Source organism: Typopeltis vanoorti, chromosome 14 (genome assembly GCF_054136105.1).
Source record: "Typopeltis vanoorti isolate ZY-2024b chromosome 14, IOZ_Tvanoo_1.0, whole genome shotgun sequence".
In the NCBI taxonomy this organism is placed as follows: Eukaryota; Metazoa; Arthropoda; class Arachnida; order Uropygi; family Thelyphonidae; genus Typopeltis; species Typopeltis vanoorti.
Window position 1 is genome coordinate 35875403 of NC_143562.1, and position 17596 is coordinate 35892998.

The 17596-nt window shown below is 34.7% G+C and overlaps 1 protein-coding gene across 1 annotated transcript in view; it reads left to right on the top strand.

Moving 5' to 3' along the window:
• The window catches only part of LOC150099366 (uncharacterized), a 249318-nt gene extending 234197 nt beyond the window's left edge, over window positions 1–15121 (top strand). The window contains exons 8-11 of the mRNA XM_090404327.1: window positions 2278–2384; window positions 11010–11151; window positions 13988–15026; window positions 15116–15121. Of these exons, the coding sequence (XP_090260453.1) occupies window positions 2278–2384; window positions 11010–11151; window positions 13988–15026; window positions 15116–15121 (1294 nt within the window). The remainder of the gene's footprint in view (window positions 1–2277; window positions 2385–11009; window positions 11152–13987; window positions 15027–15115) is intronic.
• The last annotated feature ends 2475 nt before the right edge of the window (window positions 15122–17596 follow it).

Here is a 17596-nt window from a genome sequence, read left to right on the forward strand (position 1 = left end):
TTGCTGATCTTGATGCTCTCTCTCTCTCATCATCTTCACGATGTTTTTTGGAAATTTAGGTTCTTATATGTTAGTATAATTTTATATAGAATATAAAATTTGAATGCATTATCAAATCATCAATTCTTGTTTTACTTTCTTCTCTGTCTCTTCTTAGTGGGGCACAAAACGCAAATGATCAAATATTCAAATCCTAACGATTAATTCTAAATGTCAGGAGTCCAAATAAAGTCCCCCCCCGCTTTTTTTTTTTACCAATTTTTGAGTTGGTCGATTTACTCACTAAGTAGGGATTCCCTTTCAGAAATTCGAATTTTTTAATCTTTCCAAGCAGAACTGTGTACCATACTTTTATTACTCTAAAAATCACTGACGGAAATGAAAACTCAACTACCGCTATGATGAAGAAGGGGGCTGGATGCTAACCAATTTGGGAATGAAAAGGCATTACATCAAAATAAATAAAAAGAAACGAAACACAGAAATGAAAGTTATACACTATTGACCGGAGAACTTCCTATCAGTGATGTAAGTTTAGCAGACGATAAATGTAACATTAACTCAAATTTAGCAGAGTAGAAAAGCGGCGTAAACTCTACCAATGGCTACTAGGAGTGCAATTATTGCAATGTAATGATGTACTCAACCAGATAAAGTAATTTTGTGTCCTCGAATACCATACTACAAAATCTGTGAAGGAGATTGTGTTCTGAACAACGGTCGAATCAACTACGGCTATGAAACTAGCGTACTGTCTTGATTGCGTGTATTCTTGCATCTGGTTTGCTTGTCTTGTGGATTGAAAAATCCTACTATCACCACCACCATTATGAGATCAACTAACCTTCCGATGAAAAATATCCCTATAAAGATTCTTCGCATCCTAGACAGATTCGAATCGGATTTAGAACATTAAGTGCTACTTTGGGGATTTTGGTTTATTGTGATGATCCATCTTGCTGCAGGTGAAATCTGCAGCAAGATGAATCATCACAATAAACATTTAGACAAAAATTTAGACAGTTTTCTTGCTGATGATCCATCTTGCTGCAGGTGAAATGGATCATCAGCAAGAAAACTGTCTAAATTTTATGTTCAAAATCATTAATGTAGCGCACTTTGAACTGTACCAAAACGCTTTGACGTTCTCTGTCTAATGGCGTAAGTTTTGTAGGATGTTCAAAAGTCCTTGACGATTTCTATCTTTAATATAAAATAAAGAGTTACTCTAATAAATTTAGTTTAATCCTTTATCCAAGTGTAAGCAAACAAAGTTTGCGCACGAAGCATCTTCAGGATAAAAAACTTCCAAAGAGTTACCCTGCCCGGGAGAAAAACGTGACATGCAGGTATATACTGTAGATCCATCAAGTTTTGTCATATTCTTGCCGTGGCATACCAGCATGCTCCATCGATAATTGTATCGTCCCTAATAGCTTTTTTTCCTAGATCTTTTCAATATCAGTCACTTTTTCAGGGTATATATCCATCTTTTACATGCCCTCCCTCTCATTTACAAAAAGAAGTCCAGGAGAGAAGATGACAAACGCTTAGGGATCATTCTATTTGGGAATTCCGCATCAAAGTAGACTCTTCCATCAGTGTTGGAAGAGAACACCATTATGCTAGAATATAATCGTATTTTTGACATTGTCAGCTTACTGTAATTCAACCTTCTGAAAGCATATCCAGATACGTTTATCTGCTATTATTGGTTCAGTAAAGCAAAAGAAAAAAAATCCGATAATATGACTGAACAGTAAGCAACAAATTCACCTTGAGGCTATCCAGACACGTTCAATGACATGATGTAAATCTAGAAATTCCATTGCATTGATTCACTTTCGCTGATTTGTTTTTCTTTTTCCCAAACCTCAGAACCAGTCTCAAGGGTGCATTATCTTAGTATTAGAAAATAAACTAAATTTAATTTAGTATGAAGATACCAAAAATTATACACTTGGTTTAATCCAAGTGTAAACAAACAAAGTTCGCGCCTGAAGTATTTTCAGGACTGGGACAACTCGTATATAAGAAGCTAATGACTTCAAATCACTTGCCTTAGTAAATTTAATTCAGTATGTTTGCTGAGTTAATGAAAATACATAACAACTTCATTTCTTTCTTTCAAAAACCCTTGCCCCCCCCCCCTTTCTCTTTCAAATGGAAAACACTCTCATTATACCTCATGATCTTTTTGGAATAAATAAACTTGAAAGTTGAAAAAATATTCTTAAATGATATCCACAAATTTTCTCCGCTGTTTTTGCTCTTTAGGGGAAAGCAGCTACTTGGGTATTCTGATGGAGAACTCTCTGACAAGGGAGGATACGATCTAGTCCATTTCGATGATCTCGCCTATGTGGCCAGCGCTCACCAAGAACGTAAGTTTGATCGATTTCTATCATAAATATATATATATATATATTTATATATATATATATATATATATATATATATATACTGTATACAATAAAACCTATGAAAAAGACCGGCGGAAGTTGCTATTTTTAGGAAACTCCGCACGCTTAGTTTCATATACGGTCAATCTTCGGTAATTTGATTAACTGTGTAACATGATGGTCACCATTCTAACGCTTTAGGTTTCAACAGCTTTGGAATAAAAGCTTCTTGTAAATAACCAGTCAGTTCCGCAGTAATGCTAAAAGCAAACAAAGGACATTAAGAGCGATCATGCATTAAATTATCAGCATACTGACTGCATTAAACTAAGCTCTAATTATATAATGACAATAGGCATCTGAATTTTAAACAAAGAAGCTTAAATCGCTATGAAATCTAAGGTGGAACGGCCAGCAACCTTTGCTGATTTTCATTGATGATTATATTAGATAGATGATTTTGTGAGGCCTTTTGGTGTCAAAAAGTCGAACAGTAACTATAAGGAACTTGTGTTTCTAAAATGTTGATAGATTTATGGCCATTACGAGAATTTTGCAGTTCTTCTTTTGATTTATTCCAAATGCTTGAATTATCCCTTTCTTGACCACCATTTAGCTTATAGTTCCAAAGAGGGATGACTTGGTATTCGCTACATACACTATCTACCAATAATTGTCCGGACACCTCTGTTATTTGAAGTTATGGGATATTTCCGGTTTGTTAATGACAAAAACCGGTGTACAGATAGCAGGAAGCAGTATTTCATCGTAGTAGTTGAATACAGGTGGTATGGTAACACGACGTGAACTCGGTGCCTTCGAGATGGATGTCATCCTGGTGTGTCACATTGGTGGCATGTTCATACATGCCATTGCCGCTCAATTGGAGCATCCAAAATCACCTTTGGCGATGTGATCAACAAATGGAGATGTTCTGGCAGCAAACCTAGTGAGCAAAACACCCAGAGCGGCTGCCAAAAAATGACTGGCAGGGATAGGACGGTGCTAAAATGGGTGGAACGCAAAAATCGGCTACAATCGGCACGGACCATCCGTGATAAGTTCCAGAGCGTAGGAACACCATGGTGAGCACTAATAGTGTATGAAAAGAACTCTACTTACTGGGTTTCCACGGAAGGGCAGAAGAACGCAAGCCGAACATCACAACGAACAAGGCGGCTCGTCTGGCCTGATGCAAACTGGACAATTGACCAGTAGAAAACGGTACTCTGGAGCGATTAACCAAGGTTCACCTGTTTTCTGTCTGATGCAGGGTGTGGGTGTATAGACAGCCTAGTGAACGCTTGTAACCACAGTGTGTTGTATCCACAGTAAAGTTTGGTTGTGAAGGAGTAATGGTGTGGGATGCATTCAGCTGGTTCAGAGTGGGACCACTGGTCCTTATCCGTGGTTCCATGAAGGCAGCTCAGTACCTTGATATTCTGGATAATCAAGTGTTCTCTACACTGTGGAGTTTTTATAGAACGGACCCGTGTTACTATCAAGACGACAATGCTCCATGCCACAAAGCTGCAGCTGCTATGGAACTGTATGAAGATTTGGGTGTTAAAACTGTCCTCACCTGTGCAGAGTCCTGACCTGAAGCCCCACTGAACACTTGTGGGAATAAATGGAGCGGACTGAGGTAAAGAGCAGCACGTCCTCGATCTGTCGATGAACTCAGTGCTGCTTTGATGGAGGAATGAAGACAAATTCCACCTGATGTCTGCCGCACATTGGTGGAAAGCCTCCCTCACAGGGTGCAGGAGGTGATGGACATACAAAGCCAGAGATGGACATACCCGATATTATGGTTCGCCTGCTATTATCAATTGTAAATTGGGGATATCTACATGGGGCAATGTAGATAGTGTATATGGATCATGATATAATTAGAACACGGAGAAACAGAAATTATAATCAGAAAAAAGCAAAAATCAATTTAATATACGAGGCACAGTATGATCCCAAGTATGATCACTATGGATCATCGTGACAAAAGCAGTTCTGCAAGCTCACTTTCTAAACAAGACGTCGGGGTGTAGATTGAAGAACTTTGCGCTATTCCATTCACATCAGTGTCGCAACTAGGACAGGGGATTTGCCCTGCCTAGCAAAAATAAATTACGCAACAATTTATACAAACATAATAAAACTATGTTGTTCTTTTATGTATTAATGCTTATGAATGTACCATTTCTGTTCAAATGCTCTCTAAATACGAATTAAAGTACCTGAGAGTGAATTCTGCAACTGGAGAGGACTGGACTCATAATTAGTATTTTGATCATATCGCAAACATTTGGAGAATGCTCATGATTTGCATTTCTAGCAGGAATTGACATAATATGGTTTCTTAAACGTTGATTTACCGCTCCAAAACATTGCGAATGTGTCCGATGAGATTGAGAGAGAGAGCGAGAGAGAGAGAGCCTTGGACATACTAAGGCTGATTTTTCCATACTATTCTTCTGATATACACATAATCTCTTTGCAACGGTACTGGGCCTCAGAGTTTAATGTTTCATGACCTACAAATAATGAGTCTCAAGCCAAATCAAGAGAAAAAGACTCAGTGCATACCATCTACCTTCATCAAAGAAATGTGAACTTAATAATGCAGTCTTTCTTGAAATTTAAAATGCTATGTGATTATATGCCATAATCACTTAAATCGTTAGATAATTGTGGCACTGTGTAATAAAGAGTAATGAAGCAAATTGCTGTTATTCTTTGTTAGAGAGTAACAGAAGCACTTTTACTCTCTGATAGTGCTGCTGTTTTGACTCTGTATCATAACAGTCGTTTAACGAAGCTGCCAGAAAACAACCTGACTGTGGACAACTGAATGGCCACAATATCTATCATAGGAAGCATATTTCTGATAACTGTTTTTCACCAAATATCCACGTTCCCTCAACAGTCTCACGCGTGGCTTTTAAGGTGACTATGCGATTCTATTTCACAAAATCGACAACATTTTCTGAGTATCATTAAACAGTGTTCTACTTAGGATATGAATGCTTTATAACATTAGGCTTCTGCATAGTCATAATGGAATCCTATTCCAGTATGACTACACAGAAGACTTTATAATCGTATGGTGATCGCAAAACTCGATTTTTGTTTAACAAATTTAAATTAAATTAAATTACACTTTCATCTACCATTTCAAACTCACTTACAGAAGATCTCCTCAGCGTCTGTTAACTTATTAGTTCTAATAATTATTAAGCATTAATATTACTGGAAACTCGTGAGGGCACATATCGGGAATTTGATTATGATGATGAAGCATTGTCTCATGAGTTATTTGCAATAGTGGACATGCGACTCTTTGTCAAGATACTGACAACATTCTCTGATTATCATTAAACAGTGCTCTATTTTGGATATGAATGCTTCATAGCAGACTGCTAAGGCACATATAATGTGTATAACTAAACTACTTGTTTTGATCACTAAATGAAGTTTAGTGGTCAAAATAGAAAGTAATTACTAAATTCCATGCTATCGCAAGTTCGTATTTCATTATTAATTTGTGTCTTCCATCACTATGCAGTTTTTTACGGTTAATTCCTAAAGATTTGTCGGAAATGTCACGTATAAATTCTTTAAATATAAAAAAATCCCTAACAACTCTGGAAAACTGATATTGGCTCAAGTTATATAGTAGTAGTAGCTCACTATCCGTCATCGCAGAAATGAGCTTTGTTACAACAGACAGATGATTCTATTGAGACAAAGAAGGTACATAAAGGAAATTTATAAGAAAAGATTTCTTTTTGTGATTTTATTATTGAATGTGAACTATCAGAAAATAATATTACAGCCCCAGACCCAATAAGTGTACCGTAAATTTCAAGAATGGATAGCTTTTCTCTAGAAATCTTCTCAAAATCCTTTCTTGAAAAATTAAAGCATTTCAGTTAGAGTTGTATGGCTTTATCACACTATTTTTTTTTCACATTTCCTACTTATAAATAAAAATCAAGCAATATGATGTAATGCAACGTCAAAATGAAATTATAAGACAAACAAAACCGTACTTGCTATATACAGACTTTTTTAAAAAACAAATAATGCAAATCGTATCCATGAAAGTCCCGTAAACTTATAGTATATTAGTACTGCAAGTGGTTTAAGTGTCAGATAATCTGGAAACTTGCTTTAGAGACCAAACATGAAACATTTCAAGTAACTCAAATAAGCGCGATGTAATTCATCTCCTATCTAAAGACATTCATAAATATTCATGTCATATTAGGATTGGAACCAGCCCCGTTGGTTGAAAGCGACATGCTATTTGCAAATAAAGACGGAGCAAAACGTTATTATACACATTCACAGTCCAGGTCGTCATTTTTCCAAACGCTCTTAAGAAGAATTGGTAGTTTTAAAAGTCTCTATGAAAAAGATCTCGATAATTAAGTTTCTTTCCAAATTAGTACTAAAGAAACATTTTCAAACATTTTAAACTCATTTCTTTGTTTCACTCGTTTAATTCAAATTCAAATTCAAATTTAATTCAAACCCTAGGCCACCAAAAAAGGTTCAATCTAATAAGTGTTCTCCACTGCCAAGTTGTGTCAGCTGTAACAAGAAAAGCGGTAAAAAGAAAGCTATAGCAAAACCGCGCGCGCGCGCGCGTGTGTGTGTGACTTCGATCTGAATTTTAAGGGCGGTGGAAAACCGAATTCTATACGTTTTACTCGGTGATGGAATCAACTATAAATGTGTTTTCTTTTTTAATGATAATCGCACTGATGAAAGGTAGGAATGGAAACCTACAGCACACTGAACCTTGCTCTAGAAAAAACTAAACATGGCGTTTTTCAAGCCACACATCAGATCTTCAGTGAAATGAATGATGGATGTCTTACCCAATAAAAGTCATCCACTACTTAAAGTAGTTTTAAGGCTTACGTGTATAAGACATGAATTTTTATTAGCAGAAGAAGACACGAGTTTGATATTAAAAAAATAGCCTTTATTACTTTGATTATATTTCGCATAATTTTACCTAGTATTATCATCAGAACAGCGTCAACATAGACCAGTGGTTCTTGACCTTTTCTTGACTGGCGTCCCCTGCTCAATTTTACACTAGGTTAATGACCCAATAAGATAATTATAATATATTATTAGGACAAACCTAAATTACCATCAACGTATTTGAATTGATAGTTAAATAAAAATTAATGATTTTGATACAAATTAATTTTTACTCAAAAAAGCTGTAAACTTACTGTATTTAATTAGCCAATCATTAATGGCTACCCTGAGCCTGATGATCCTGATAATTTTTCAATATCATGTTCAATGTTCGACAAACGAAGTCTCAAGTTTCCTCTTTCACTTATTTGCAGTCTGTTTCGCTGCTTAGTTAATAATTGCAACATGACGCTGAATCCTTTCATACCCAAGTATGAAGAAGGAAAAGCAATGAGCAGTAATTTTATTTCTTCAGAAATTTTGTATCCTCAGAGTTGAGGATACTCGCATTGCATGTTTATCCAGAATCTTTCATATCCACACTGTTGAAATTGTAATTGAGCTTCAAAATCATTTTTTAAGTGAATAAATTCTTCACACAAATTTGGATGAACAGAAGTTGCATCAGAAAGAACTAGATTTATGACCCAATCTTGTATTTTAAGCTCATCAAAGTCTTTGAATCTGATCATCAAGTCTTCTTTCTGTGTCAGAAGATGGGAACAATAACAATTCAAATCTGTATATAATATTAAATCATCAGATATTATTTGTTGACTTAGGAATTGAAGAAAATCTCGTCTTGCAATGCTCGACAAGCAGAGCACTGCAACATGAATCTTATCAGATTCATGTTGTTTCCCAGCAATTTGATATTAACCTCATTTAATTTGGTGAAAATATCGGAAAGATATGCGATGTCAACCTTTTCCTTTTTTAGAACATTACACATGTTTACATCATGCGAATTAAAGAAATTCCAAAACAGTATCGCAGAGATAAGTAAAGCATCGCAGACAGTTTCCATTTTAGAACCATCAACTTCAGTATGAAGCAAAAGGCGCTCAAATTCTTCTTCATTTTCATGGCACAGTTCCCGAAAAATACGGGTATTCAATGACTGAGCTTTTATTTTATTCGCTGCTTTAGTAACATCATCCAAAGTCTTATGTAGTCTACCGCTAAGAGTTTTTGCAGCTAAGTACTTTCTATGAAGAATACAGTGAATTGTAAAGAATGCTTCTTTTAAATATGCTATAAATTCACGGTGACGACCAATCATAGCTGGTGCTCCATCAGTTGCACACGCAATAATGTTTGTGAGAGGAATGTTTTTAGCATTAAAAAAGTATTTAACGACCTTAAAAATTGTAGAACCTTTTATGCCAATTTTCAGTTGTTCAGCAAATAGAAACTTCAATAATTTCTTTATGAGTATTTATATTACGCACATAGGCCATTAACAAAGCGTCGATGTCACGTAAAGTTCTCTCATCGAGTTGCAAAGAAAATTCTATAGTTTTTAAATCATCGCAAAGTTTTTTTTTTTTTTTTTCAATGTCCTTTGCCATTTCGTCAATTCTTGTTGGTACTGAACTATTGCGGAGAGGAATTGACGACATCATATTACTTTACCTGGGCCAATAATCGTATCTAAAACTTCATTCATAGCCGGTAAGATGAGAGTTTTGCCAATAGTATATGGCTTTTCACATTTAGCAATTAATTTTGAAAGTTTGTAAGACATAACGAGTCTCTTCTCTTGTTGGTTATTTTATTTTGCAACCAACCCGTTAAGTCCGGGACGATTTTTAAATTCAGTCTTTAATTCGCGAAAGTACTCCACATCCTTTTTTCCTTTTTTTTTGGATGCTTTGTTCTTAAATGCTCAATCATTCTTGAAGGCTTTATTCGTTTGAGAAAGTTTTTTCACATATTAAGCACATTGGTAACTGATCATTATTTATAGACGAAATAACTCCATATTTTAAATATTCACTTGAATATTGACGACATTTTATTTTTTCACTCATTTTAATGGGCTACAATGCTACACAATATCAACGGAGTGCGCCGCACACGGGCTAGATGTAAACTGAAAACCAGGGTTGTCGGATAGGCGTTAGGAAATGTAACAGATAAAGCTTATAAAAGTAGTGGATTCTGCTAAAAATAGCTCAAATTAATTATTTTCAATGTAGAAAATTCAGACCAAAAAGTAGCCCAATTACTTAACTTTCAATGTAAAAATTATAAAAAAGTAAACAGCGAATAAATTTGAACAGTATTGCCAGACATACAATATAAATAGGGATGCTAGATTAAATACGGAATTTTTTGCTTTTATTATATAGTAGTATTATAACGCTTACCACCCCATCAGTGTTCACAGCTCCCCCCCCCCCCAGGTTAAGAACTACTGACAGAGACCAATAGAAACTGTTCGGAAGTAATGCAAAATTAATTCAGATCTTACCTCTTAAAACAATGAAATTAAATGCCGCATTTCTTATTAAACGTATGTCTTCTTAAAGTAACAAATCATTAACCCCTTAAAAACTTTCATAAACATCAATGTCACAATGACATTCGAACCCATAGCCTGCTAGCTATAAATTGGCGACTATCGAGGCCAGTACGAATACTAGTGAGTAATGATAAATTTTAGAAACAAAAATCACATCAAAAACATATGAAGACGTACAATATAGCGACAATTACATTGTTGTACAGTAACTGCAACCAATTCTGCATTGCTTCTTAACAGAGTTTTGAAACAAATTTTGCCTAGAAAACTGAAAATAAATGAATAAATAAAATAAACATCATCATCATGAAAATTAAAATTTTATATAACAAAATGGCACGTTGAAACACCAAGTTAAAAAAAAAACCTAAAAAAGTATTTATATGAATGTAGCAGCATTATCAGAAACAAATTGATAGTCGCACATTTGTGAGATATACTTCGCTGGTCTGTAATTATAGTCGAAGCAACTAAAATTTTAAGGCCACCCATGTTCTGTTAATTGAATTCGTTGTGCAGATGGTTTGCATTAAAAAAAGTACTGTCATTATATGTGTTAAGTCGTATAATTCAACAATCTGCGCACTTCTGAAATTGTCATAAACTCCAATATGATTTCATCAGCCCCTATTTAAGAAATTATCGCTAATAGCAAACTTAATGATCATCAGAGTTTGATTTGGCATGCTGTTTTTTTTTTTAATGGGATGAGTAGTTAAATTACTATCCTGAAACTCAAAGTGCATTATGATTTTATAGATACGTTTTACAAAGTAAAACATGAAACTTTCACCTAACTGTAATATTAAATAATATTAAATCCATTAAGTAACTGAATAGAGTCATAGGGATACATTAAATTATGGTTATTTTTCAGCGTATAGATAGAAATACATCCCAGGATATAAAATGATTTTTATTACAAAAGCCTACCCAGAATGTCTTAAAATTCAATCTAATTTACACTGCTTTGAGCCGTTTAAGTTGAAGAGCATGTTTAAGTGCATTAGAAATTATGAGTTATGAGTGAATATTGGTTTATTTTTAAACCTATATTTAAATCTAACAGCAATGTATTTCTATAGTTCTCAAGACAGGAGCATCAGGGTTAATAGCCTATCGTCTAGTAATGAAAGACAGCAAATGGCAGTGGCTTCAGACCAGTGCACGTCTAGTATATAAAAACAGTAAACCAGACTTCATCCTCTGTACTCACAGGCCTTTGATGTAAGTATCGTTGCCATATAATATGCTAGTTAAACGGAACATGTTAAGCAATATAAATTTAATATTACTTTTCATTTATTTCTCGACTACATGGTTACAAGTTTTGCTATGTACAATTATATACAAAATTTATTTTGTATATAATTTTTCCCTCAGCCTTATTAAATATTAAATATATTTAATAAGGTTTATTAAATATATAGATTTTTTTTATTTGGCCTTGAACCAATCATTTATTGGATTCCAGAAAGAATTAAATTGAAAATCATTGCTCTAATGTATTGTGTGATTTTTCCTTACCACTCAGTATAAACACAAAGGATGTAGCAGAGTATATAAAAGTCCATAAGACTCTATAAAAGTCTTGTTTTGTTCGAAAAAAAAAAATCAAAACCTGAAGTAATGAGGTTTACTTCAACACCCCCCCCCCAAAAAAAAAACATACAAAACACAGCCGAACTTCCTTAATTTCAACACAGAAGTAGCATTTAAAAGGTCAAGAAGTATTCCTCGTTATTGAATTTTTTTAACTCTCTGTAATTAAAAAAAAATGCTTTGTACAGGTATTTGGTTTCATCCATTTCGGTCATCTATACTTATTCAACTCTGAAAATATTAAAACGTTTTAATCAGTCTCACAACAATTTAAAATCCAAGGATATGCTGGTGCACATATATGCAATGCATGACAATTTACTAAACCAGTCTGAGTAAGCTCTTCTACTATTTTATTACAAACGTAAATTCCGTAATCCTTGCTTTCTTCCAATCAAACGAGTTTTAATATAGAAGTAATTTTGGTTTCTTTAGGATATTTCCGTAAATGAATTTAAACACAGAGATATATCTTTAATCATCCTTGAATCTTATTTTCATCAAACCTGCTTCGTTCTAAATTTATGGAATATTTCTATTATGACTAATAAAATACAATTAAAACAGGCAATTTATTACATAACATTGTTCGTGTTTTCAGTTATTACTGACATATTCTTCACAGTTATCTGTTTAAAAAGGAGCCTTCACTGTTTTCTATAAGTCAAACGAACCAAACCTAACCCAACGTGTTTTCTTTTGCGGGATTAATATTCACTAAAATGTACCACATATTTAAATATTTAGTAAATGCCGTAAAACAATGCGAATTCTAACTCATAATATCAGTTTCATAAAGTCAGTTTCAACAATGCCCTTTAGTTGAAAAGACCTGGGTTCTAATCCCGTCTAGAGCGGGAAGAACCTTTATCAGGGCTTTTCATCTGAAAGTGAGTGGATCCAAATATTTCTACATTTATTAATTTAAAATACAGAATACAAAATTATATACAAAATAAACTTTGTTTATTTTGTATATAATTTTTTCCTTTAGCCTTATTAAATATTTTAATAAGGCTTATTAAATATATAGATTTTTTTTTTATTTGGCCTTGAATCAATCATTTATTGATTCCAAAAAGAATTAAGTTGAAAAATATTGCTCTAATGTATTGTGTGATTTTTCCTTACCACTCAGTATAAACACAAAGGAGGTAGCAGAGTATATAAAAGTCTATAAGACTTTATAAAAGTCCTATATGAAATACCATGAACCTGAACAGTCCGGACTTGCTGAACATGTCGTCTCCACCAAGCATAGCGTTAATTGGAATAAGATTAGAATCCTTCGTAAAAGCTGATTTTTTATGTCATGTTTTTATAAAAAAAAAACTTATAAAACGTTGCTCCATTGTCCGAAATGATCCCATGATCTACGTTTATCTCCTTTATGGGAGATATCAATTTTCAATTTGCTAATATTTCCCAACTTTTAATTATGTATAATTGCATTTTTTGTTAGGAAAATATTGACCGTTTTTCGTTACCTTACATTAGCTACTAAGGTGATGCTTTTTAGATTTTTCTGTTATTGTTTAATTGCCGTTCCATTTTTGTAATGAAGATGCCTGTGAAATAGGAGAAAATTATAGAAATAAAGATCAAGATTTTCCACGTGAGGTTTCCGTTCTTGTATTTTATTCTTAGTATACCTAATCACTGTATTCCAATTCTGAAAAGAAAGTGGCAGCACGATTAGACAAGTGTTGCGTTGTGTCCAATAGCTTTGGCAACTGAAAGTACTGTATTGCGTTTGGACATGATGCAAATGTGCTGCTTTTGCCCGTTCAAAAATAAGTTGGGTTAATAATTTTGTTGATAATTTGCCTGCAACTAATTTTAATACTAATTCAGAAAGGATAATAATGTAAAAATAAAATTTGGTGACTAAATACACGAGGCTATTATAAAAGAACGGACAGGATATTTCTTTCTTACACCACTCATTCATATCAGCGGTCAAACTCCTACTACCCCCCCCCCCCCCCACACACACACACGACACCGGATTATCTCCGGACAGAACTGCATGTATACAGTAGACGTCTACCCGTGATGTAGCAGTAGTAATGAAGGAGAAAGAAAATGTAAATTGAACTCTGTGGTTGGTGATTATAAGAATTCCCAAAATGTTGTCAGGCTGATTATGATTTCTGCTCTCTAATATAAACATCACATTTACACAGATCAAGAAAGTTTCAGTTGGTCTAATCATATATAATGAATTAAACTGAGCAGTTTAACTAAGCGTACACGGTATGATAAATTTAACGAATACCAATCACGAGAAGGTAATATATTCCTCTCACGATAATAAAATGTATCTGTAATGTGGTAAGATAAAAAATAAAAATGAAGTGCAGTTCGTAAGGAAACATCGCTGAAGCACACCTTTTTTTCCCCTTTTATTACGTCAATTTCGATATTAATAACTCATAAATTTCTACTATTTTGACAATAGGGAAGAAGAAGGTCGTGATCTACTAGGAAAAAGAACGATGGACTTTAAAGTGACCTATCTAGATGGAGGACTCGGCGCTATGACTGACCGCAGTGGACTGCTAAGTGACAGTGATTTCGTTTTACGGTGCCAGCGGAACCGCCGCTACAAGTCACAGATTCGTGATCTTCTTTCTACCTGTCGAAAGCGAAAAATTCCCGGTGACCCCTACCTTGAAGAAGCCAACTATAATAATATGTATCCTTACACTACCGAAAATGTGAACGGCTTGACGACCTACGCCACGGCCGCGGCCATACCACAAAACCTATTTACAACAATTGACAATACTCGCTTCTTAGCTCCGGACAACTTTATACACTACCGTCACCTTGGGACTTACTATCCAGACTACACGCACCATCCCGCGGCTCAGTATGGTGGTAATGGATTTCTTGATATGACTTCAGCAGCAGCACGGACGTGTTTCCCAGCAGCATATCCAGACAGCAGTCAGCTAACCAAAGATGACAAACTATATCCCTGTCAGCTGGAAGCAGCCAAATTTAATGGAGATGCACCACGTTTGGTATCACAGGTTGGAATGGGAACAAAATCGTCTTGTTGTGAAGCTTACATGACTACAAGCGATCCCAGCGCCTCCTTAAGAGGCTGCCTGATGAGTGCCACTAGTGCCGGTATTCAGCCTCTACTGCCCTCCTTGGAACGAGATCCCAAACTTGGAGATCTTAGTTGCCACAATCTAAATTTCAGCCTACCAACAGTCGCGGGTACGGACTGCATTAATGTGATTAAGCCGAAAAGCACGTCTCATTTACGTGACTCTCCGCATTTATCCAAAGACTCCAAAGTCGATTTAATGTCAACACAGTCGTCCCTAGTGTCGGCATTCAGTAACGACACCCGACAAAGTGTGCTCATGTGGGGTAACTCCCTTCCTAGGCCTAGTAGTGGACAAATGACTATTTCTCATCCGCATTCCATATTTGATGGAAAACTGTCCAAATATAATCACTTTGACGGGATAACAAAAGACTTCGTTAGTAGTGTAACCTCAGCATGTAAATGGAGTGGGAATGCCACAACTCCCAAGTCTGCCTCACCCCATAACAGCACAAGCCCCGCTAGTGGTAAAGTTGCTCCCGCAGTCAGCTACAGTACCTCCACATATCATCCGGATCTGGGCCAAGAGGTAAGGTAAATTATCAGATGTTTTTTTTTTATATTTGTCTAAAAATTGCATGTATTTGGTGTCAGAAGTATACACAAAAAATAGTTGTAAACAGATATCAGATTAAAACATAAGAATTTGGAAGAATGTGATAATAAAAATTTTGAAAATCAAATCTTAAAAGTCGAAAACAAGTTTTAAACATTCTATCGGGCAACTTTGTTAATTCATTATTTGCCTTCATTTTGAGATTATCGACAGTCACTTCCTACAAAATCAGAAAGGAGTTAGAAAGTCATAAATTAAATGTGATCATAAAATGGCTTGCTAAATTGTTTTGAATCCACGAATATAATTTCAGATCAGAAAATTGTAAAAAATTAATAATAAACTGCAGTACTTTTTCAGAAACCATGCATTAAAGTTTGAAGGATGTGTTATAAATAAAAAGCAATGCGAAAATCATATGCGGAAACTAGTTATTTTTTGTTGTGCATATGAATTTTAGATCAGAGACAGTTTAGATTTATTCCGAACTCTTCTGGCGTGATATAATGTAATGTTATGTTATGTCAGAAGTATACATAAAAAATGGCGGTAAATCGATATTAGATTAAAACATAAGAATTTAGAAGAATGTCATTAATTTTTGTATGCGAGTAATGAAAAACTAACCTTCGAATAGACTACCAAACAATTCACACAACCCAAATCATCCATATATCAGAATATATCTTTGTAGCGTAGTAAATTAATATTATGTGTAACGGAAAAATTGTTAAATAAACATATTTCTAGAAGACTAAAAATGAGAACCAGAAAAAATTTCAATAAATGCGACAGCATATGTATAACGAAGATTATATTTGTCCCTATCACGTTTATTTTTATAAAGAAATGATTAAATTAATTTAAAAATACACTTAAAACAGTTATGAAAAAATCAGAAATCGAATTCTTAATCTAAATGTAAGTTACATTCTAGATCTCGAACACTACATGTTTAAGTCAATATATCTCTAGGCCACTTTTTCATTTCAAGAAACTACTGTAATCATATGAATACAACAGTCAAATCAACCAAACAATGTCAAACGAGGTCTTCCTCTCTACCACTCATTTTAACCGACACTACATTTCTACCACTTTAAAGGTTCGAAGTGTGTGCAGTTTCTATATGCAAACCTTCATTTGTCTTTCGCTTAGTTTGAAAAGGTATTTATTCTTTCGGATTCCAATACGTAAACATCCACTTGAAAAATTTTGATGTATTGATATATCGCACTTTCGATGAAGCAAAATGCTGCACCGATTGTATTATGTGATCCATGAAGTAAACCATAAAGAAAAGAATAGATTGGCAAAAGCTGGTAGCGGGGTAAAGCGAACATCGTGTAAATATCTATATTATACTGTATATCATTGTCATTGCACATTTTTATTTACTAAAGATACTGACTCTAAATGACGTACTGCTTCTTTTGTTAAATACAGTGTTTGACCACAGTGAAAAAAGACGGCTACGCTAATCACTTGAAACCAGGCCACCTTAGTTCTTTACTGTAAGTCCATGATGTTATCTCTTCTCTACGTTAAATCAGCCTTCAATCAAATTAAATCATTTGGATAAAGATTGGACAAATTTGGTATTGAGGAGAGGTCCTCTAGTAGGATGGAGGAGATTGAGACTTTTGTCTCGTCGATGGAGCGGCCTACGACAGGAGCACGCACACGGCCAAGGTGGCGATGAGCCTATAGCATAAGGCGAGCCGCCCAAGAGTGGTAGAGAGAGACGAAAGAACAATGAAATAAATAATATGATATATATATCCAGATGATTCCTTTTTATTGTAAAATTTCAAATCTGGTTTAAATTTTTAAAATCCAACAACGAATAATAAAAATATTAAAGAATACAATGTTTTAAGAAAATTTACAGCGTAGAGGATTTTTACTTTTAGATCTTTATTATATGAGAGTTGAGGGAAAAGTAATGGAAACCGTCATAAATCGCCAACCGCATTGTAAGACTGTGCATCACTCACAGTGCACAATGCCATTTGTGACAGTAATAGGTGCAGAGTTTATGTGACATTTACATATACAAGAATGGCTATTCAGTTATATAAATCTAGAAAATTGGTTATCGACGGAGTAGGAGATATACATAAGTATCTACGGAATGGGAGAATTGCAGTAATGAACGAAGTGGGGGTCGTGATCTACCTACTAGTGAGAAATGAAAAAGTGCAACTTCTTGCCTCCTTCTATGAAAGATTGTGGAAGAGTCATCCATTCTGTCTAGCGGTTGAAATAGATCATTTGAACCATTCAGAAATAATTCTCTTTCAGAGGATTTCGGTTACCTTGTGTGTGTGTGTGTGTGCGTGTGTGTGTGTGTGTGTGTGTGTGTGTGTGTGTGTGTGTGTGTGTGTGTG